Source organism: Pan troglodytes, chromosome 2 (genome assembly GCF_028858775.2).
Source record: "Pan troglodytes isolate AG18354 chromosome 2, NHGRI_mPanTro3-v2.0_pri, whole genome shotgun sequence".
Taxonomy (NCBI): domain Eukaryota; kingdom Metazoa; phylum Chordata; class Mammalia; order Primates; family Hominidae; genus Pan; species Pan troglodytes.
The window spans coordinates 35,656,813-35,681,243 of NC_086015.1; the positions used below are offsets into that span (position 1 = coordinate 35,656,813).

The 24,431-nt window shown below is 41.0% G+C and overlaps 1 protein-coding gene and 1 long non-coding RNA gene across 5 annotated transcripts in view; one reads left to right on the forward strand and one right to left on the reverse strand.

The window, feature by feature from the left end:
* Positions 1 to 1,815: 1,815 nt before the first annotated feature.
* On the forward strand, positions 1,816 to 17,566 carry LOC134809548 (uncharacterized). Its single transcript, XR_010155545.1, has 3 exons — positions 1,816 to 1,980; positions 3,082 to 3,244; positions 17,069 to 17,566. It is a non-coding gene; the product is annotated as an uncharacterized LOC134809548 (long non-coding RNA).
* Positions 17,401 to 24,431, reverse strand: part of OSBPL10 (oxysterol binding protein like 10) — a 321,873-nt gene continuing 314,842 nt past the window's right edge. For 2 of the 4 annotated variants that reach the window (XM_001167116.6, XM_003950045.5), the window contains 2 exons: positions 20,643 to 20,796; positions 17,401 to 18,688 (listed from right to left, as the gene is read on the reverse strand). In XM_001167116.6, the coding sequence (XP_001167116.2) occupies positions 18,644 to 18,688; positions 20,643 to 20,796 (199 nt within the window). In that variant the 3' untranslated portion in view covers positions 17,401 to 18,643. Of the gene's footprint in view, positions 18,689 to 20,481; positions 20,797 to 24,431 lie in introns of those variants that run through there. The other 2 variants (XM_009445074.5, XM_009445072.5) reach the window with 1 other exon arrangement.

Below are 24,431 nucleotides of genomic sequence, written 5' to 3' on the forward strand. Positions count from 1 at the left end.
GTTTCTATGGCATAGTGGGTCTTTTTTTCTGCTGCTTGTTGTTCCTGTGGTCTTCTGATGGGCATGGGTTTGTGTTTTAGACATTATATTTAAGAAATTGTATGAGTCAGTTTAGGCCTAAGGTGGTGGTTTACTTCACAGGAATATTTATTTATTTATTTATTTATTTATTTATTTATTTATTTTGAGTCAGGGTCTGTCACTCAGGCTGGAATGCAGTGGTATGACACTGTAGCCTCAAACTCCTACATTTCAATGATCCTTCCATCTCAGCCTCCTAAGTAGCTTGGATTACAGGTATGAGCCACCATGTTCAGCCCATGCTTTACAGATTTTCTTTTGTTTTTGCCGGGTACCTAGGGGAACTAATAAACCAGAAACACCTTAATTCAATTTATGAAGGGATTAATATTATATAGAAAGCTAGCCTGCCATCCCCATAAGGGCTAGTTCATTATTTTCAGGCTGAAATTCTCTGAGGATTTCACCCAAGCAGATAGGAATATTTGTCCCCATAGTCCTACAAAGTCATTAAAAATGGTATTCAACTCTGTCAATTTCCCAAGGGAAAATGGCCCCAAATGCCAAGCTTACCTCAGAACTTGTCTTCTTGATTCTGGCCTGCTAATACTGTTTTGGTTCTGTTAAGTCTTGAAGCGGGTATTGTTCAGCTTTTCTAATTGTTGTTAGCTGGGTAGTTGGTTAAAACTCCCTATTATTAGAAATCCCTATTATTAAAAATGGAATTTAGCAATAAAATAATCTGTGATCCTTTGAATCACAGAACATATCTAATATTTAATGTTTCTTACATCTTCCCCACTATCTGTATAGTAACTAGACATTGCCAGTTCTAACTGCCACCCAGAGATAGTCACAATCTCAATTTTACTTAGAAAAAACTCTCCAATAAAATGCTATATTTTCAATTTCTAAATCTTTTTGGGTTTTTTTTTTTTTTTTTTGACAGAGTGTCGCTGTTGCCAGGCTGGAGTGCTGTGGTGTGATCTCCGCTCACTCCAACCTCCGCCTCCCAGGTTCAAGCAATTCTCCTGCCTCAGTGTCCCAAGTAGCTGGAACTACATGTGCGTGCCACCACACCCAGCTAATTTTTGTATTTTTAGTAGAGACGGGGTTTCACCATGTTGGCCAGGATGGTCTCGATCTTTTTTTTTTTTTTGAGACAGAGTCTCGCTCTGTCGCCCAGGCTGGAGTGCAGTGGTGCGATCTCAGCTCACTGCAACCTCCGCCTCCTGGATTCAAGCTATTCTCCTGCCTGAGCCTCCCAAGTAGCTGGGATTACAGGCACGTGCCACCAGCCACCACGCCTGGCTAATTTGTTTTGTATTTTTAGTAGAGAGGGGGTTTCACCATGTTGGTCAGGCTGGTCTGGAACTCCTGACCTGGTGATCCACCCGCCTCGGCCTCCCAAAGTGCTGGGATTACAGTCATGAGCTACTGCGGCCAGCCTCTATTTCTAAATCTTAAAAATAGCCTTAGCCAGGCATGGTGGCATGTGCCTGTAATCCTAGCTACTCGGGAGGCTAAGCTGGCAAGATTGCTTGAGCCCAGGACTTTAAGGTTGCAGTGAGCTATGATCACGCTACTGCACTCCAGCTTGGGGACACTGATTAAAATATCAAGTGTCTCCTATGAAACTGGCTTCAGTGAAAAGTGGAGCTAGTAAGACGAAAACTAAAGAAAGATCAAATGGCAGCCAGAGTGACTAATAACAGTATATTCTCATAATCTCAGCATACTTACTTGTTGAAACAAGCTAGATAGATGATATATCATGTGTTCTTCCTTCCATAGACTAAGATTTACATGGACCAGAGCCCAGTCTGTATCCTGCTGAAGGAAATTTTTAAAAATGCTTTGATGGACTTAACTATTAATGAGAAAACTTCACTAACAAACATTGCAGAACGTGGGGACTAGTGTAGCTGTTACCTCCCTTTCCCCAAGGGAATATAAAAGGTAAAATAGAGACCTGTCAGTGGGCAAACCTAGTTCATATCTCCTTTTTATAATATCAAGTTATCTCACATTTAGATCTATACTGTATTGTGAGTTGTTTTTGTATATGACTTTGAGGTGTTAGGGTTTTTTAATTCATTTGATCCAATGCCATTTGTTGAAAAGAGTGTTTTCCTCATTTAATTGGCACCTTTTTAGAAATCTGTTTAAAATGTTGGTTTATTTCTGGATTCTCTATTCTGTTCTATTGATATGTACGTGTCTTCTTACACCAATAGTGTACCATCTTGATTACTGTAGGTTTACCATAAGTTTGAAGTCTGGTAATGCAAGTTCTGTGCCTTTGTTCAATGGCCCTTTAATTACCCTGGGACCACAGGCATGTACTGGATATCTTGGGCAAATGAAGATATATTGTCACCCAACCTGTAACTGACAAAGGACTAATATCCAGAATATATAAAGAACTCTTAGGAAAACAAAATATTTTTATTAGCCCTTGACAGAAGAAAAACCCAAATGGCAAATAAATACATGAAAACGAACATACTGTCCACCAGATTGGCTAATTGGGGGAGGTATGCATAAATGAGCTCCCATATATTGCTGGTAAAAATCACTATGGAAAACTTTGGCATTAGTTAGTGCCACTGACAATATGCATATTCCTATATCCAGCCATTCTAAATCTTAAAAATAGACAAGTTGACAGCAGTATATTCATAAAAAGAAATACAAGGAGAAAAGATACCTTTATATGGAAAAAACATTGGTAAAAACATTAAAGAATCAGACAAAAGGATATGTAACATATGTTTCTGTTTATAGTTCCAAAACAGGCAAGATTATTATATTTTGTTTAGGGATGTATACATACTGTTAAAGTATAAAGCAAAGCAAAGACATGATTCCCCACAAAGTTAAAATAATGGTCAGCTTTGGGAAGGGAGGGCGAGGGATATCAGTGATTTGGTAAGCAGGGAACTTACTAAGTTTCACAAATGTTCTATTTTTTGAGTTGCATTATGATTACATGTGTCTGTTTTAAAATAACTTGTTATGCTGTACATTTTATTTTTGCACTGTGCTTGGACTATACAGCAGCAAGAAGAATAGGCAGCTCCAGGTCTTCATTCGGTCTTCATTCCCCATGGAAAGATTACAAGTAGAGACTGACTAAAGAAAACTTTATGGGAACTCTGGAAGGCAAAGGTCTACAAGAACCAAACTAATGCCCAATCAAGGAAAAGTCACATTCAAAATGGTAAGAAATTTTGTGGTAGTTTTACTCAGGCTTGCCCCACCCTCTCCACAGTGTGGTAGTGTTGGGAGGAAGCAGCAGCCCAGGTACCAGTGACCTCCCTCAAATAGGAGGGAGCAGGGCAGATCTTACTTGCAACATTTTGGGGGCTGCTGAAGAACTGGTCTCTGTTTTGCCTAACTTGGAGCTTGGATGAGGAAAAGTGGTATACTTAGAGCGCAGCCTTGGAAAAGCCATAGAAAGTGGTGGGTAACTGTGAAAGCTGCAGGACTGCAGACCTATGGACTAGAACAAGGTACAGGAAGACTCTTTGGAAAAGTAAAAAATTTAAAAGCATGGTGTAACAGAATAAAAACAAATACACACAGGGCCTCAGGCAAGACCCTTACCAAGCAAAGTCCTGGAGGGTCTTTGGGGCTTCATCGTGGGATGATTCTAAAGGTCAGAACACATCTTACTAGTTAGTGGAGGTCCCTTCTGGCATGGAGCCAGTCTGCAAAGACTGGGAAACTTGGCTGTTTTTCACATGTCCAGTTTTCAACAAAAGATCACAAGGCATACAAAGAACAAAACATGGTCTATTCATAGGAAAAAATGTGCAGAAACTGTCCCTTAAACTAAAGCATCAGATGTACTAAAGACTTTAAAATACACTCAAAGAACTAAAGGAGAACACAGAAAAACCAAACAAAATTGGAAATCAACTAAGAAATTATTTTAAGCACCAAATTCCAACAGGCACTTCAGGACAGCTGACTAGAAGCATTTAGTAGTTGCCGCCTCCACCAAGAAGAACCACAGTGGTGAGTAGATAATCACACTTCAAATAGATCATCCAAGAGAGAATACTGGAAGTCAACAGCAAGGGGATAGGAAATACTTAAGAAAGAAGGAAGTGGGAACGCCTGCCTGTCCAGGAATGTCTAGCAGTCAAAAGAGACTCCCCAGTACAGGGAAAAGGTAAGTGACAGACCATCAGCAGTCCACATTTCTACCATGGACTCCTGCAACCCTACCATGGGAGAGCCCCTTGATCGTCACAGGCCCTGAAATTAACATAGGGAGCTGCCAGGAGATTATATTATGGCACTGCTTCAGGGAGGAAGCTCACACTGGGTTTCACACACACCTTAAGACGTAAGCAGCTAAAGCAAGGCACTGTCTTAGAGCCTCCCAACAGTAGACCATGTATGTTCTGGAACCCAGCAATGCCAGGGCTTGAGGCACAAGAGAAGTATGGCTGCTGCTTCTGGGGTTTAGGCATGAGCAACCTTGGGCAATCATACCAGGTCTGAGGCATGGGTGAGGCACAGGCTACCCCAGCATAAGCTATTGCATGAGTGATACATGTGTTCCCCATCTGCTGGCCTAGGCTGCCCACCACTGAAGGCTGCTGCCACCTACCACCAAAGCATTCCACAGGTGGCTGGCAAGCATACTCCTGCCTACCATGGTTGGCACCTGAACTCACCACCAGGCAGCCTGAAGACAAGCCCACCTGGCCTGGCTTCACCTCCCCCTGACCGTGTGCCACAGCGTCACAGTACACAATCCAAGGACCAAAGGATTGCTTAGTACACTCCACCCCCATTGGCACCTGAACACTCCTGCAAGGGGCCTGAGGTTGGGCCTACCCACCAGGCCACTACCAGCACAGCTGGCAGCCACCTCCATATGTGGGCATGGAGACTGGCCCTCTCAGCCCATTACAGACGCCACCAGCACCGATGCACACCACTTGGACCCAGACTGTTGTCCTACCACTATTCCTGTCATTGCCCATGCCATGCCAGCCACCCAGGGGACCAAGAACCTGCCTGACTCATTGCTGCCACTATTGGCACTTGAGTAAGCCACCTGGAGGCCCAAGAATTAGCCTGCATGGACCCACTAACACCAGTGCCAGCTTCCCTTGCCCTGAGCCAAGTGCAGACACAGCCCACTGTTGCCAGTAATGGAGCCAAAAGACTAACCAACATGGCATACCAGGCCCCAGCAAAACATCACCAAAGCCTCCACTAATAACCTCACTCTAAGCCACCAAGGAAATCACAGATACCATTGACTCCATTTACTACTGAATAAATGATACAGTATGCTACTGCATACACCCAGAATCAAAGGGAAAGTGTCCTACCCAACCAGCGTCATAAACACACCTTCAGGAAAAAGTCGTCCTCTACAAAAGCAAAGTCAAAAATTTGGAAGAAGCAACTGTTATACCAATGTATAGATATCAACATAGGAACAAAGAAAACATGAAAAATCAAGGAAATTTGACAGCTCTAAAGGAACACTAATTCTGCAATAACAGATTCCAATCAAAAATTCATAAAATCCAGGGGAAAAACTGATTCTAAAGCAGCTCAGTGAGATACACAAAAACTCTTAAAAAAAAAAAAAGACCAAAAATGTAAAGATATGAATGAGAAATTTACCACACAGATCGATGATATCATAAAAAAGAAAAAAGCCAATTCTGGAATAGAAGAATTCATTGGATGAAATACAAAATACATCCAAAATCTTAAACAACCAATTAGGTCAAGCAGAAGAAATAATCTCAGAACTTGAAGACAAGTCTTTTGAAATAACTCAGGCAAAAATAGAAAATAAAAAGTAATGAGCAAAAACTTCATGACATATGGGACAACACAAAGCAATGAAATACTTGAATTATCAGGGTCCCAGAAGGCAAAGAGGGGAGAACTTTTCTAGTCTAGCAAGAGATTTAGATATCCAGATACAGGAGATTCAGAGATCCCTAAACAGATAGCAGTGCGAAAAGGTCTTCTCCATAGCACATTATAGTCAAACTCAGAAGTCAAAGACAAGGAGAGAATTCTGAAAACAAGGGAAAAGTGTCTAGTACCTATAAAGGAACTCCCATCAGAATAACAGCAGACTTCTCAGCAGAAATGTTACATGCCAAGAGAGAATAGGATGATGATATATTCAAAATGCTGACAGAAAAAAAAAAAAAAGCCCTGACAGCCAAAGATACTATATCCAGAAAAATTATCCTTGCGAAATAAAGGAAAAATAAAATATTTCCTAGACAAGCAAAAGCTGAGAGAATCACCACTACACCAGCCTTACAGAAAGGCTCAAGAGAATCTTAAACCTGGAAGGGAACAGATGCCATTTACCATCATGAAAACAGGAAAGTAAAAAACTCACTGGAAAAGCAAATGTACAAGTGAAAAGAACAAACTCACATGGTACCACTACAGAAAACCACCAAACCACAATTACAATAAGAGAAAAAGAAAGAACAGGCCAGGCACAGTGGCTCATGCCTGTAATCCCAGTACTTTGGGAGGCTGAGGGGGGGATCACAAGGTCAGGAGATCGAGCCCATCCTGGCTAACATGGTGACACCCCGTTTCTACTAAAAATGCAATAAATTAGCCAGGCATGGTGGTGGGCACCCGTAGCCCCAGCTACTTGGAAGGCTGAGGCAGGAGTATGGCAAGAACCTGGGAGGCAGAGCTTGCAGTGAGCCAAGATCGCACCACTGCACTCCAGCCTGGGTGACAGAGCAAGACTGTCTCAAAAAACAAAAACAAACAAACAACAAAAAAAGAATATACAAAACAACCTAAAAACAACAGTATGACAGAAACAAAACCTGACATACTAGTAATAACCTTAAATGTAAATCAGTTAAATATTGCATTTAAAAGATATAGACTGCCTGATGGGTAAAAAAACATAACCCAACTATATGCTAACTACAAGAAATGCACTTTACCTATAGAATTACAACAAAGAGAAGGGAAAACATATTCCATGCAAAGAGACAGACTCCAATACAATAATAGTGGGGTGCTTCAACACCCTACTCTTAAGCATTAGATCATCTAGACAAAAAGAACAGCCAACCAAGAAACACTGGATTTAAACTGACCTTTGGATCAAATGGGCCTAACATTAACACAGAACATTTTATCAAACATTTGCAGAATACACATTCTTCTTTTCAGCACACAGAACATTCTCCAAGATAGACCATATTTTAGGCCAGAAAAAGAAGCCTCAACAAATTTAAAGTATCTTCTCAGACCACAATGGGACAATACTAGAACATAATGCTAAGAGGAATTTTGAAAACTATACACACATATAGAAATTAAATAACATGGTCCTGAACAACCTAATTAGGTCAATGAAGAAGAAATAAAAACATTTATTGAAACAAATGAAAGTGGAAATACAACATCTTCAAACCTGTGGGATACAGGAAAAGCAGTACTAAAAGGGAAATTTATAGCAATAAATGCCTGCTGCAAAAAAGATTTCAACTAAAAACTCTAATGATGCACTTCAAGGAACTAGAAAAACAAAAACAAACCTAATTGAAAATTAGCAGAAATAGGCCGGGAATGATGGCTCACGCCTGTAATCCCAGCACTTTGGGAGGCCAAGGCAGGTGGATCACAAGGTCAGGAGTTTGAGACCAGCCTAGCCAAGATGGTGAAACCCAGTCTCTACTAAAAATACAAAATTTAGCCGGGTCTGGTGGCAGCTGCCTATAATCCCAGCTACTCAGGAGGCTGAGGCAGGAGAACTGCTTGAACCCAGGAGGCAGAGGTTGCAGTGAGCTGAGATCGCACCACTGCACTCCAGCCTGGGTGACAGACCAAGAGTCAGTCTCAGAAAAAAAAATTACCAGAAATAAAGATCAGAGCAGAAGTAAATGAAATAGAAAGTTAGAAAATAACAAAGAATCAATGAAATGAAGTTGGTTCTTCAAAAAAAAAAAAACAAAACTGATAAACTTAGGTAGAGTAAGAGAGAAGACCCAAATAAAATTAGAAATGACAAAAGAGATATTACAACTAATACCACAGAAATACAAAACTTCCCAGAGACTTATATGAACAATATGCTAACAAACTGGAAAAATCTAGAGGAAATGGATAAATTCCTGGACACATACAACCTAACAACATTGAAACAGGACGAAATCAAAAACCGGAAGAGACCAATAACAGGTAATGAGATGGAAGCAGTAATAAAGTCTTCTGACAAAGCCCAGCACTGGATGGATTCACTGCCGAATTCTACGAAACATAAAAAAGAACTAATACCATAGCTGCATGTGCTAGCATGCTTGTAATCACAGCTACTCTGGAGGCAATCCCAACTACTCAGGAGATTGAAGTAGGAGGACTGCTTGAGCCCATGAGTTTGAGACTAGCATGGGCAACACAGTGAAACCCCATCTCAAAAAACAAAAACAAAAGTAATACCAGTCTTTCTCAAACTATTCCAAAAGATTAAAGAATCAGGGATTCTTCCTAACTCATTCTATAAGGCCAGCATTACCCTGATTTCAAAAAGAGATAAGGACATAACAGCAACAACAACAAAAAAAATTGACAGGCCAGTGTCCCTGATGACTCTAGATGCAAAACTGAACAAAATACTAGCAAAGTGAATTCAAGAACACATCAAAAAGATAACACACCATAATCAAGTGGGATTTACCTCAGGGATGCAAGGATGGTTCAACATACACAAATCAATAAAACTGATACATCACATCAACAGAATGAAGGACCAAAAGCATAGGATCATCTCAATAGACACAGAAAAAGCATGTGATAAATTTCAAGATCTCTTCATGACTAAAGACTCAACAAACTAGGTATAGAAGGAACACGTCAAAATCAGAAAGGCCATATATGAAAAACCCATAGCTAACATCATACTAATGGAAAAGTGTTAAAGGCCTTTCCTCTAAGAAATGGAACAAGACAAAGATACCCATTTTCACTACTCCTATTCAACATAGTACTGGATGTACTAGCCAGAACAATCAGGTAAGAGAAGAAAATAAAAGACATCCAAATTGGAAAAGAGGAAGCCAAACTGTCCCACTTTGCATATGACACAATCTTATATTTAGAAAATGAAAAGAATCAACCAGAAAACTATTACAGCTGATAAGCAAATTGAGTAAAGTTGCAGGATAAAAAAGCAACATACAAAAAGTCAGTGCCATTTGCCTACACTGATAATGAAATAGCCAAAAAGGAAATCAAGAAAGCAATTCCATTTACAATAGCTACAAAAATAATAAAATACATAGGAATATATTTAACAAAGGAGGTGAAAAATCTCTACAAAACACTGATGAATGAAGTTGAGGAGGACAAAACAAATGGGAAGACATTTCATGCTCATGGATCAGAAGAAGAATGTTAAAGTGACCATGCTTCCCAAAGCAATATACAGATTAAATGCAATCCCTATCAAAATACCAGTCATTTTTTTACAGAAATAGAAAAAAAAATCCTAAGATTCATATAGAAACAATAAAGAGCTAGAATAGCCAAAGCAATCCTGACCAAAAAGAACAAAGGTGGAGACATCACACTACCTAACTTCAAATTATATTACAAGGGTATAGTATCCAAAACATCATGGTATTGGCATGAAAATAGACACATAAACCAACGGAATAGAACAGAAAACACAGAATAAATCCATGTATTTACAACCAGCTGAAATCCTAGCACACTGGGAGGCCAGGGTGGGCTGACTGCTTGAGTCCAGGAGTCTGAGACCAGCCTGGGAAACATGGCAAAACCATGTCTTTACAAAAAATAGAAATCAGCTGAGCATGGTGGTGCATGCCTGTCATCCCAGCTACTGAGGAGACTGAGAGGTAGGAGGAGCACTTGAGGCTGGGAGGTCAAGCCTGCAGTGAGCTGTCATCACACCACTGCACTCTAGCCTGGGTGAAAGTTTTTTTTGCCTTAGTCTAGGAAAGACTTTATGTCTAAAACCTCCAGTGCACAGACAACAAAAACAAATGGACATACCTGGTTATTCCTTCCAGTAACATAAAAAATAGACAAATGGGACTCTATTAAACTGAAATCTGCACTGTAAAAGAAACAGTGAAGACACAAACCTGTTGAATAGGAGAATATATTTGCAAACATCCTCTGACAAAGGACTAACAAACAGGCTACATAAGGAACACAACAATTTGTGAAAACACCATTAAAAAGTGGGCAAAGAACTGAATAGATAGTTCTCAAAAGAAGACATACAAATGGCCAATAAGTACATTAAAAAGGCTCAACATCATCAGTCATCAGGGAAATGCAAACCAAAATCACAGTGAGATATCTTATCACAGAATGGCTAATCATTAAAAGACAGATGCTGGCAAGAAGGCAGAGAAGAGGCAACTCTTACCCACTCTTGGTGGGAATGTAAATTAGTATAGTCACTATGGAAAACAGTATGGAGATCTCTCAAAAAACTAAAATTAGAACTACCACACTATCCAGCAAACCCATTACTGGATATCTATCCAAAAGGAAGGAAATCAGTCTACCAAAAGGATACCCTCATTTACATGTATATTGCAGCACTATTCACAATAGCAAAGATATGGAATCAACCCAAGTGTCCGTTGATACATGAATGGATAAAGAAAATGTGGTATATATACACAATGGAATACTATTTGGCCATTAATAATGAAATCATGTCATTGGCAACAACATGGATGGAACTGGAGGTCATGTTAAGTAAAATAACAGGCACAGAAAGACAAATACAACATGTTCTCAGTTGTGTAGGACCTAAAAACTTGATATCATGGAGATAGAGAATAGAATACCAGAGGTGGGGAGTGTGTGAGTGGGAAATGAAGAGGCTGGTGAATGGGTACAGACTTAGATAGAATACATCCTAATGTTCACTATTAGAGTAGGATGATTATAGTTAGCAACAATATATTGTATATTTCAAAATAACTAGAAGTGAGGATTTGAAATATTCCCAACACATAGAAATGAAAAATAACCTGACAGATACTCATATTACACGTGTAATATGTGTAATACTCATGAGTATTACACATATTACATATTCTATGTATGTGCTCCATAAATATGTAAAACATTCTGTGTCAATAAGAAAAATAAACCAGATTTCATCACTGAAAAAAATCACAATTGAAAAATTGACAAGAGACATTTAACAGACTCAGAATCATAAACCTAGTCACTGGAAATTGATTCTGAGAAGCAAAAAAGAGAAAAGGATAAAGAAATGTGAACAGAACCTAAGGGACACCATCAAGCAAACCAACATATGCATTAAAGGAGTTCCAGAAGGAACAAAGACAGGCAGCATGATGGAGGAGACAAGGGCAGAAAACATCAAATTTGAGGAAAGACATGAATCTACAAATCCAAGAATTTCATTAAATTCCAAGTAGGATAAACTGAAAGGGACCTGCACTAACACATTATAATCAAACTGTTAAAGCCAAAGAGAATCTTGAAAGCAGCAAGAGATATGACTTGTCACATATAAGCAATCCTTAATAAAATTATCATCAGATTTCTCAGCAGATACCTGGGTAGCCAGGAGGCTGTGCCATGATATATTTAAAGTGCTGAAAGAAAAGTCTCAGCAAAGAGTTCCATATCTGACAAAACAGTCCTTCAAAAATGACCAAAATTAAGACATTCTCCCAAATGTCTTAATTATTTTGGGAGACATGTCTCCCGAAATTAAGACATTCTCAGAGAAAGCAGCAGCTGGGGGCGAGTTCATTACTACTAGACCTGCCCTTCAAGAAATTCTGAAGGGAATCCTAAAATTTAAAATGGAATGCTTCAGATAGTAACTGTAAGCCATACAAAAATATGGAGCTCTATAGTAAAAGTAAATACATGGACAAATGGGCCGGGCGCGGTGGCTCACGCCTGTAATCCCAGCACTTTGGGAGGCCGAGGCGGGTGGATCACGAGGTCAGGAGATCGAGACCATCCCGGCTAAAACGGTGAAACCCCGTCTCTACTAAAAATACAAAAAATTAGCCGGGCGTAGTGGCGGGCGCCTGTAGTCCCAGCTACTTGGGAGGCTGAGGCCGGAGAATGGCGTCAACCCGGGAGGCGGAGCTTGCAGTGAGCCGAGATCCCGCCACTGTACTCCAGCCTGGGAGACGAGCGAGACTCCGTCTCAAAAAAAAAAAAAAAAAAAATACGTGGACAAATTGGTTGGTATAAATATAACAGACTATTGCAACTTTAGGCTGCTAATGTAATCTCTGTGTTAACCACAGAGAAAACAGTGCTAGAATACAGATCAAGGAAATGAGAATTAAATTTGTCACAAGAAAAAAAAAATGGCTCAACACAAAAGGCAGTAATGGAGGAAATGAGGGGCATGACACATACAGAAAACAACGAAATTACAAAGTCGGTCCTTCCCTACCAGTAATTTCTTTTTTTATGTTTTTTTTATTTTTTGAGATAGAGTCTTGCTCTGTCACCCAGGCTGGAGTGCAGTGGTGCAATCTCAGCTCACTATACCCTTACGCCTCCCAGGTTCAGGCGATTCTCTGCCTCAGCCTCCCAACTAGCTGGAATTACAGGCGTGCACCACCACACCCAGCTAATCTATGTATTTTAGTAGAGATGACATTTCGCCATGTTGGCCAGGCTGGTCTTGAACTCCTGGCCTCAAGTGATCTGCCTGCCTCAGCCTCCCAAAATGCTGGGATTACGAGTGTTAGCCATTGCACCCCGCCCAGTAATTTCTTGAAATGTAAATGAATGGAACTCCAATTGATAGACACATTTACAGAATGGATTTTTTAAAAAGATTACAACTATGTGCTGTCTACAAGAGACTCATATTTAGATGGAAGGAGATGCATACGTTCAATGTTAAAGGATGGAAAAAATAGTAATCACAGAGAAGTGGCTATGCTAGTATTAGACAAAATAAGTCAAGCACTGTTTCAAGAGAAAAGGACATTATATATTGATAAAAGGATTAACTTACCAAGAAGATAGAACAATTATAAGCATCATGCATCAAACATCAGGGCTTCAATATATATAAAGCAAGCATTGACAGACTTGAAGGGAGAAATACTGTTCTACAATAACAGTAAGAGAGTTTCATACGCCACTTGTAATGATGGTTAAAACAACCTGACAGGATCAATAAGGAAACAGAGGATTTGAACAATGTGATAGGCCAAATGGACCTAATGTACAGATCACCCAACAACCAGAGAATGTATACTTTTCTCAAGTGTACATGGATTATTCACCAGAATAGATTATATGTTAGGCCACAAAGCAACTCTTAATACATTTTAAAGGGCAGAAATGATAAAGTATCTTCTTTAATCACAATGCAATGCAATTAGAAGGAAAACTGGGAAATCCAAATGAACATACTTTTAAGCAACCAATGTGTCAAATAAGAAATCACAAGGCAAACTATAGAATATCTTGTGACAAATGATGGTAAAATCACAATATGACAAAACTTACAGGATGCCATGAAAGCACTGCTGAAAAAGAAATACATATTAATAGCTGTAAACACATTTAAGAAGATCTCACATCAACAACCTAATTTTACAACGTAAAGAACTAAAACTAAACCCAAGGCTAGCTGAAGGAAGGAAATAAAAATTAGAGCAGAAATAAAGAACAGAAACATACAGAAAAAAAAATCAACAAAACCAAGAGTTAATTTTTCAAAAAGATCAACAAAATTGACAAACCTTTAGCTAGATTGACAAAGAAAAAAAATAACTAAAATTAGAGATGAAAGTGAAGACATTACTACCAATTCTACAAAAATAAAAAGGATCCTAAGAATACCATGAACAATTGTATGCCAACAAATTGAATAACCTAGATGAAAGGGACAAACTCCTAGAAACACACAACCTACCAGGATTGAATAATAGAGAAACAGAAAATCTAATTCATCTTATGAGGCCAGCATGCTCCGGTACCAAAGCCAGAAAAGACACAAGACAACTACAGATCAACAACCATTATGAATGAATATTGATTCAAACATCTTCAGTGTAATACTAGCAAAGCAAATTCAACAGCATATTTAAAGGATTATTCACCATGAGAACATGAAGTTTATTCTTAGAATGCAAGGTGGTTCAACATATGAAAGTCAGTGCAATGCACCACACGTTAACAGAATAGAGGGGGGAACCACTTGATTAACTCATGCAGAAAAAGCATTCTGACAAGATACAACACCCTTTTATAACAAAAACACTCAGCAAAATAGAAGTAGAAGGAAAGTACCTCAACATAATGAAGTCCATATATGAAAAACCCACAACCAATCTCATAATGGTGAATGGCTGAAACCTTTTCCAGTAAGATCAAGAACAAACAAGGATTTTTTTTTTTTTTTTTTTTTTTTTTTTTTTGCCTCCTTCATTCAACACAGTATTTGAAGTTCTAGGTACAGCAATTAGGCAAGAACAAGAAATAAAAGACATCCAAATTTGGAAGAAGTAAAATCTGTTAGCAAATGACATGATTGTATCTAGAAAATCCTAGATCCCACACACCCCCCAAAAAACTGTTAGAATAAACAAATTCAGCAAAGGGTACAAAACCAATGCACAAAAATCAGTATTATGTGTTTTTTACGAAATGAGGTCTTGTTATGTTGCCCAGGCTGGAGTGCAGTGGCCATTCACAGGAGCAATCATAGCATGCTGAAATCTCAAACTCCTGGGCCCAAGCAATCCTCCTGTCTCAGCCTCCTGAGTAGCTGGAACTATAGGCATGTGACACTGTGCCTGGCACTTACACTTTTATATGCCAACATTGAACAATCCAAAAAGGAAACTGAGAAAGATCTACTTACAGTAGTACCAAAAAGAGTAAAATACTTAAGAATTAAACTTAACCGAGGAAGACTTGCCCAGTGAAAACTACAAAACATGCTGAAAGAAATTAAGACAGATAAATAAATGGAAAGATATTCTGGTTAACAGGCTGGAAGACTTACTGTTAAGACAATGCTACTCAAAGGGATCTACAGATTCAATGCAATCCCTATCAAAATCCCAGAGTTTTTTGCAAAAATAGAAAATTTCATCCTAAAATTCACATGGAATCTTAAATGACCCTGTACAGACGAAACAATATTGAAAAAAGAAGAAAAAAGTTGGAGGTCTCATACTTCCTAATCTTGTAACTTGCTACAAAGCAACAGTAACTAAAAGAGTGTGGTACTGGCATAAAGACTGACATCGACCATTGGAAAAGAATAGGCCATAAATAAACATTTGTGTATATAGCCAGTGATTTTCAACAAGGTACCAAGATCACTCAATGGGGAATGCAGAGTCTTTTCAACAAATGGTGTTGGGGAAACTGGATATCCACATGCAAAAGAATGAAGTTGGACCCTTATCTAACACCATATATAAAAACCAACTCAAAATGGATCGAAGTACCCCCTGCCCCCCAGTAAGACCTAAAACTATAAAACTCTTAGAAGAAATCATAGGACAAAAACTTCACAGCATTGTATTTGTCAATGATTTCTTGGATATGACATCAAAAGCACAAGTACAAAGAAAAATAAATTAGACATTATCAAAATTAAATACTTTTGTACATCAGAGGACACCATTAACAGTGAAGAGGCAACCAAAGAGTCAGAAGAAAATATTTGCACATCATATCTGATAAAGGATTAATATCCAGAAAGGATTAATACCCATAAAGGACTCCTAAAACTCAACAAAAAGAACCTAATTTTAAAATGGGCAAAAGGATTTGAATAAACATTTCTCCAAAGATTTACAAATGGCCAAAACCACAAAAACACATGCTCAACATCACTAATCATTAGGGAAATATAAATCAAAACCACATTGAGATGGCACTTCACAGCCATTAGGATGGGGTTAAAAAAACAACAAAAGTAAAAACAAAATAATAGGTATTGGTGAGGATGTGGAGAAATTGGATCCCTTGTGCATTGCTAGTGGGATTGCAAAATGTGGCAGCCAGCTCTTGTGAGAAACTGTGTGGCAATTCCTTAAAACTTAAACCAGAATTTTCATATGATATAGCAATTCCACTTCTGGGTATATTTTTAAAATGCAGGGCTGGGCACGGTGGCTCACACCTGTAATCCCAGCACTTTGGGAGGCTCAGGTGGGTGAATCACCTGAGGTCAGGAGTTTGAGACCAGCCTGGCCAACATGGTGAAACCCCATCTCTACTAAAAATACAAAAATTAGCTGGGCATGGTGGCACGCGCCTGTAATCCCAGCTACTCGGGAGGCTGAGGCAGGAGAATCGCTTGAACCCGGAAGGCAGAGGTTGCAGTGAGCACAGACTGCGCGCCATTGCACTCCAGCCTGGGTGACAGAGTGAGACTCCATCTGGGAAAAAAAAAAAAAATAGTTAAAATGGTAGATTTTGTTACATATATTTTACCACAATAAAACATAATATGAACTCAGCAAGAAAATGAACAAATAGAGCAACAAGGATTGAACTAGAAAGAAAATATTGGCTCAAATAGGCAAACTATGGTATGATTCAATTTTTACAAAAATGGGTAAAACCAATCACGCTGTTTAGAAATACACACAAAGTGTGTATAGTCTAAAACAACAAAAAAAACCCATAAGGGGATGGTTATTCCAGGAAGGCATGGAGAGGGATACAATTGTATAGGGGCACAATAGTGGCTTTTAAGGTACTGGTAAACAGGTTTCTTTGCTTAAGCAGTGGCTACAAGGGTATTTATAATTATTCCTGGAGTACATATGTTTTATGTAAATCTCCTGACACATAACATTTCACAATTTTAAATGTACCCCTGGCCTCAAAAGAAAAGTGAGCCCTCTCCATGTTTTACTTCCCAGATGGTTTATGCTTTGTAGTCAGACTGGAAAATCCAACAACACAGTGATTGATTACTTTTCAGTCTCAATGAGTTTTCTTCTTTTTCTCAAAATAGCATTTGTTCCACTTTCTCTGTCAGAAATAAGATGGTTCCAGATACTTGATTCACCCAGATGCTTTAAAGACTGTGGACCTAAGTAGGCTTCCATTGTGACTTCTGGCAGTGACTCTTCTCGTGAAACAACACTCACTGGGTAGGAGTTAAATGTTCTTATGGACTTACCAGAAAATATTCATAAATGTTTATCTGGTACATTTTTAAATGTGTTAAATACTTTTTCCATATAGATATGATTGCTCTTCATATCAATAACTAGAAATATTTAACCAGGAAAAGTTGAGCTCACTTAGAGCCACCAATTTAATTAATAGAACTGTTGAATCCCTGAAAATAAAACACAGACACAGATATATATTCAATCGAAATATATTTGTCTAATATCTACAAAGTGTGAACAACTGGTCTTAAGAAAGCAGACAAAAGGCACAAAATTAGTATTACTACAGAGAAGCATTCATGCTATTTGGATTTTATAAATATTGGAGTGGCACAGTAAAAAATAAATTAAGCATTCAGCAAAAACCGGTTATTTCATTTTTTCCTTGCTTTGTATTTTCGTCACTCCTTTGACCTCATGTGTAAAGGCTAAAGACTGAAATTTAACTGAAACCATGGAATATTTATGCAGGCGTTATGTATGTTTTAGTCACAGTGCTTTCTTGCAGAGTTTGGGTTAACCAGAGAGGCGCACTTGAGGAAAAAATAATCCACAGGAAATTCTCTTCTCTTTCCCCAAACTAAATACAAGATTGAGGCTGTGGTTGTGCATTTTTTCATGTGCATGCATGTATTTAACTTCTAAAGCCCTTTTTCATCACAAAAGAAGTCTCCATATGATTGACTGGTTTTCTGATGTAAAAGAAGCAACTTCTCAATAATGAATGACTAGCGCTGTGACCATGAGAGACGGGTGGAAAACTCCTTGGTGGGCCTTGGCTCTTAGTTTTCCCAGAGGTGCTCCATCCTGCAAGGCTCTGGCATAAATCTTTAACAGCTTCCTGCCAACCCCCATCCAGCAGGAAATAGTTGCTTATCTTTCTTGGGCGCGGACAGACAAAACACTGAGGTGGGGAGGGAGGTGAGAATCACAATAATTTTGAAATGATAGCCACCCATACTTCTACCAGGAATGAGCCACTTTCTCCCTTATGGACAGTGATCGGGTCATGCCAGTTCACCTTCATTTTGACAGGAGTTGACTAAGTGAGAATATCTTTGTGAGTGTAAAACATTTTTGGCAAAGTGAAAAATAGAAAAACTTCAAACTTCATTGATAAAAAGGAGCTTATGATTACCCACTGTAACCTTGGTGAGTGCAGTATTTAAATGTGTAATCATACTCAGATGTTTACATAGTGCATGTGAACGTATACAGTGTGTACACACACGTGCCCCGAATGGCTCTTGAATAAATTCATTCCTCTAGCAGAGTGTGGGGGTGCACTTTTCATAGTATATAATTTCTCTCTCTCTTATCATTTCTTGGATGCTAATACAAGGTCTCAGTGAATGCCAACAAAACCCTGATACTCTACTACTTTAATATTCCTACAAAAACAGGGCTATACTGGAAAGCTCTGCACCTCCACCCCATCAGTGTGCTTTCCAGAGGGGACTGAAGTATACCCAGCCATCGCCCTGCAAGAGAAGAAAGGAGGCATTATTACGTGGAGACCTCACAACAGGGAAAAGGGGAAGCAAGGATAACCGCAGCCACTCTATGTGTCTGCCGTGTCTTAATACCTCACGCGCAGGCCGGGCTGCTGGCCTCAGTACCCCTCCTCAACCCAGCTGCTCTTTGGAGATCTAGATGACCTTGACCTTCCTACCCTGGCATGGCAGGAGGAAACCCCAAGAAATGAGCAAAATAAAAGGGGAGCTTGGTTGGCTTCCATCGAGACTGATTACTTGGCCAAAAAAGAAAGAAGCACTTTGACAGTGGGACAAGAGAAAAGGAGAGTAGCTAGATGAATGGCCAGGGGAAAGAAAAGGCAAGGGTGTGCATACCAGTGACTTCCAGCCCACAGGGGAACACCCAACAAAGGCTCTCTCCAGCAGGCAGTAGTCACAAACAAATCAGCACACACAAGAAACACCATCAATCAAATATCAAGTGAGAAAAAGGCAAGAATTAAAATGGTATTAATACCATCTAGTTATGACTAGAAGGCACTATACTGAATAACTGTGCTGGTGTTCAGATGACTCTTATTCCTTACATGTTCCCAGCCCTTCTGTTATGGGCATACTGGCTTTTCTTAAACTCAGGAAGAACTGTGAATGTTTTTTGTTGTTGTTGCTGTTTAATGCACAGCCTTCCACAGAAGCCAGACAAACTAGCTCTCTCAAGCTACTAGCTCTCTCAAGAGAAAAGGGATCCACCTCACAGAAGGATCTTTCAAGGTTTTACCTCACCTGGGCAGGGCTCCCACACAGGGTCCCCACTCAGTGACCCATAAAGGCAAAGTCTTCTCCAGGCAGCTTTCCTGTCTGAACCAGAATCCAACCTTGAAATCTCCTTCAGTCCACAGCCTGACTCTGGGGAGAACAGTGGTGGCTTCCTGCTCTTCCTGCTCTTAACCATGAATCCACCCCAGTTACCTACTATGTTGCCCTAACTCACTTCTCAGCCTTGTATATAGACAGAATAATCCCTCTTCGTAGCAGAAGTCAGGGGTTACCAGCACCTGGGCTAAAGAAAGCCCACAGATGCATTTTGATTGACTACTGGTATTTAAATTTTTTTAAATCTTTGACCATGCAAATATGAGATTTCTCATAAAAATTTAGATTTCTGGCTCCTCATGAACAACTAGACAATCTATTATCACTGGGAGATGAGTGGCATCTGCCCCAGCCCTCACCAGCCTGCTCTTCATTGATGTTGCTGGGTTCCTGTGGGCCTGCTTTAAGACGTGTGTCTCCTACATTTTCATAATTTCCAATTCTGTTCTCAGAGTGCTTCCCAATTCCTCCACAACTTCAAGAGCATAAGGGCTTCAGCTGGGCACACCGTGCCCTGCCCACTTGCCCAGATATTATTTCTAGCTTCTAGTGTCACATTTGCAGGTGACAGCAACAGCTTTTAGGCACAGGACTCAGGCTGGCCTTCCCCTGCATGACTAGCCCTTGTGGCCCACAGGAGGCAAAGCTCTGAAAGGCAATTCATCAGTGAGGGCTCCAGCCCACCCAGGTGTTGAGATGGCCTGTGAGGCACTCCTCAACTAATTTGTTACTAAAGATGATCTAACAGGGGCCATGATGATTTTCTTTTTAAAAATAGAACAGTATCCAGTCTGCAGTCCCATCACAATCCCTCACAGGCAGGCTGACATGCTTTTCTGACATAGGGATACTGGAGGGGAAGTGTCAGCTGCTCAGTTCTGCCCTCCAGAAGGTTTCATGAATATTGTGGCAGAAAACCTGTCCTGAAGCCTGGTCCAAAGCTGGAGTCAGAACCGAGCTGCCCTAGTCCATCCCTTCCCTTGCCTGGTATTTATCCAGTCTTGGGGGCTCAGCAAGAAAAACCCATCTACCCTCTCAGGACAAGTTCTCTCCCGGGCAAGGGACCAATGACAGGCAGCAGAGTTACCTCCTGGATAAAATATTTGGGCTTCCATGGTGTGCGGAGGTTCTCGCGCTTCCGTTCCTCCACCCGTTGCTTCTCCTCCAGGTGCCGCTTCTGCTCGGTGGCTGCGTCAATGTCCCCCAGCCGCAGGTATCGGGTCACCTCCCGCCAGAGGTTCCTGGGGATGCGTGGAGGAGAGGAAACAATCAGCCAGGCCAGCTGGCTGCAAGCTAACGGAACTCTGCCAGGAGCAGCCAGAGCAGCGAGGGGCAGCCAGGCAAGCCCCCTCTAGGGTAGCTCATCCCAGATACCTCAAAGACCCCGAGAGCCTGGATTTGAACCCAGGGCTACCCAGCTCCACCTCTGTGCTGTTTCTACTCTCCGCTTGTACCAGGCAGCATGCCTTTCTCAGGGCCCGGAGATTCTGGGAATCAAATCTAATAGTAGTAGTAGGCATTCTACTACTACAAACAACGGTAGCAGGCACATATGGCATTTGCCATATTTCTAAGCATTTTACATACATAAACCTCTTTAATCCTCACAGCAACCCAATGATATATTATAGATGGTAGATTCTTATCTCCATTTTACAGAGGAGAAAATTTAAGGTCCACATAAGGTTAGGTGACTTGCCCAAGGACACCACACTGGTAAATCAGAACAAGACCTGCTTTCCCACAAGGGAACCTGGAATTAGGGGTTAGAGGCTGATGCATGTGTGGTGTGTGGGTATTTGTGTGTGCATGCTTATAGTGCGGGATCTCTCATCTCCCCCCATGTCTACACAAAGCCATTTCTCTGCTTCATGCATTCATTATAGAACGCAGCCTAAAGGTAGTGAGGCCAGGCTGCTCGGCTCACTACCCCTCTTCAGCCCAGCTGCTCTTTGGACACTCAGATGACCTTGACCTTCCTACCCTGGCGTGGCAGGAGGAAACCCCATGAAATGAGCAAAATAAAAGGGGAGCTTGGTTGGTTTACGTCAATCAAGGCTGACTACTTGGAAAAAAAAGCACTTTGACAGTGGGACAAGAGAAAAGGAAAGAAGCTACTGTTTAACACTAGTTTGTATTTGGCTTATGTTTAACACACAGCTTTCCTCCTCAGGATGTCCTTGGGACCAGCCTGTATTCAGACACACTCTGTTCTAGAGAGAAAGGAAAGGACCCATGATAAATCAGGACACCACCACCCAAGTACTTCCTCACTTAAATGCATCAGAAGGTCGGATTTCACAGACAAGGAACTGTCAGAATGCCAGGTGGTGGAGATTCCCTCCCTGGCTTCTAGAAAATGAGGCCCCTTCACCCAGGGGCAAGTGAATGCCCATCTTTAGGTCCTGGGCCGGGGAGCATATCTACAGTGGGTGTCCTTAACCCTTTCCCCAGCAAGGGCTCAAAGCAGCAGGAAGCCTTGAGTGCTGGCATGGTCAGGCGGAGGACAGACGGATGGGGCTGCCAGTGAACTAGGGACAGCCAGCAGCACCTCCTGGGGGTACAGATGCCAACAGAAGAAACCCCAGCTGCACACACACAAGAAAACTGCTGGCACTGAGAGATAAGCCAGATCCGACTGGTCTCTCAGTCCCTGCTCTTTCCACTGTACCCTCATAACTGATTTAAGAGGAAAGACTTGCCCAAACAGTAAGGCTGGGTGAGGGAAGAAAATGAGGGGTGGGTGTTGGGTGAAATCACAGTAATTCTCATCACACAGCCTGAACACACACCTTATGCTGAGGGTGGGGCTGGGCACCAGGACAGCTGGGGTCAGGGGGTCCTCTGAAGGGCAGAACCTCCCATGGTAAGTCCCATCTTAAGACAGTGGCCCCAAGAGTAGAGGGCAGAGAGCCCAAAACCAGAGACAGGGTGATGGGACCAGAACCACAGACAAAGATCTCTGCCCAACATGAATAGGGACCCAACCAGGAGAGTCACTTGAGAGCAGGGAGGAGAATGGGGTGGAGGAGGCTCTGAACACCATGCTAAAAGAAAAAGGAGTCTCCAGGGTGGGGAGAGATGGCAGCAATTCAGTAAGAAAAGCCAAAGGAAGCTGAGGTGAGCTTGCTCTGAGGAGGGGAGGGCATCATGGCAGAGGTCGAGCAAGTGGCTGAGGCAGGGCAGGACTGGCGTCCCTGGGTGCTGGCTCTGCCTTAAGTCATTGGGCCCCTGAGGGCTCTGGCCAAGGCAGAGTTTCTGCTCAGACCAAGCTCTGGGCCTTGTGAGCAGACTTACAGGTATGGGAAGACCAAAGACCACAGAATTATCTTCATTCTACCACTAATGGGACTGGAGTTCCCTTCCAGGAATTCCAGTTGGGGACTGGAGGCCTCACCAAGGGCTGGCACCACTGTGAGAGCTAAGACAACTGTTCTAACTGCTGGTCCACCTAGCCATGCTGATGGTCCCTCCTTTGCCTCTGCAGGGAAGGCCTAGCACACCTGGCTGGGAGAGTGAACACAGGTGCTCTGAGCAGCCAAGGAGACTTGAACCAGCCACTCCACTCCTCAAGGCTGTTTCCTCTGCAGAGAACAAGGATGGGTGGGCTCAGTATCCCTATACAGCAGTCCCCCTTTACCTATGGAGGATACATTTGGAGACCCCCCCAGCAGATGCCCAAAGCCACAGATAGTACCAAACCTATATATACTATGTTTCTTCCTATACATACATACCTATGATGTCATTTAATTTATAATTAGGCATAGTAAGAGATTAATAAAATAGAACAATTATAACAATATACCATAATAAAAGTTATGTGAATGTATTCTCTCTCTGAAAATACTGTAATATTTTCAGGTGGTGGCTGACTGCAGGTAACAGAAACTAAAGAAAGCAAAATCACAGATAAAGGGGGCTACTGTAGCTTGTTCCCTATTTCAGTAAAATCCACATAAACAGACAAAAAGAGGTAGCACCTTCTCTCTTACTCTGGCACCAGACTCCATCCCTGCTCTAAGCTGAATTCTGAGTTCCCATAGGCTAACAAGCAACAAAGAGTCTTAATAAGGAGTAGCTAAACTACTCTGATATCCTTGGAAGAAAAGTAGCAGGTGATCATAGTTTTGTTCTCAGTAGCTGGATCAGAAACAACAGTCTTGTCATGATATGAACCACAGGTTTCCCCATTCTGGGAATGCTTCATCGGAGGCAGTGTGGGCAAGGGGATGGGTTTCCTTCCTTATCGCAGTCTTTCCCTTGTCCTGCTACTGCTGCCCAACAGGATGGACTGAAAAAGACAACTGGTAAGAGTCCAAGCTCTCCAGTTAGACACAGAGAAAGGTTATGTTCACTGTCCTCAAATAAACTGATTAATAAGCAAGAGTGTACTAATTCTACACCAAAGCAAAGGTTCCAGGGATACTGAAGCTCTGTTTCCATTAAACCCAGTTATTAATATAATGTATTATTTATACATACTGTGGTATCCCTGCTTTGTTTCCACTTATAAGAACTGTTTCTATTTGGTTACAAACTCTTGTAGTAATAGTAAAGCTTTCATAAAATCACTTGTAATTTCATTTTAACCCTGCATCGTATTTCTAAAGAGTGTATGCTCTTAGAGTAGAGCAGCAGTTGGCAAAAATTTTCTGTAAAGGGCCAGAAAGTAAACATTTTAGGCTTTGCAGGCCATATGGTCTTGGTTGCAACTACCTAACTCAGCCATTGTAGCAGGAAGGCAGCCATAAGCCATATGTAAATGAATGATCATGGCTGTGTTCCAATAAAATTTTATTTACAAAATCAGCCTCAGGTTGGATTTGGCCCACAGGCCATAGTTTGCTGATGCCCTACATTAAAAAATAAAACT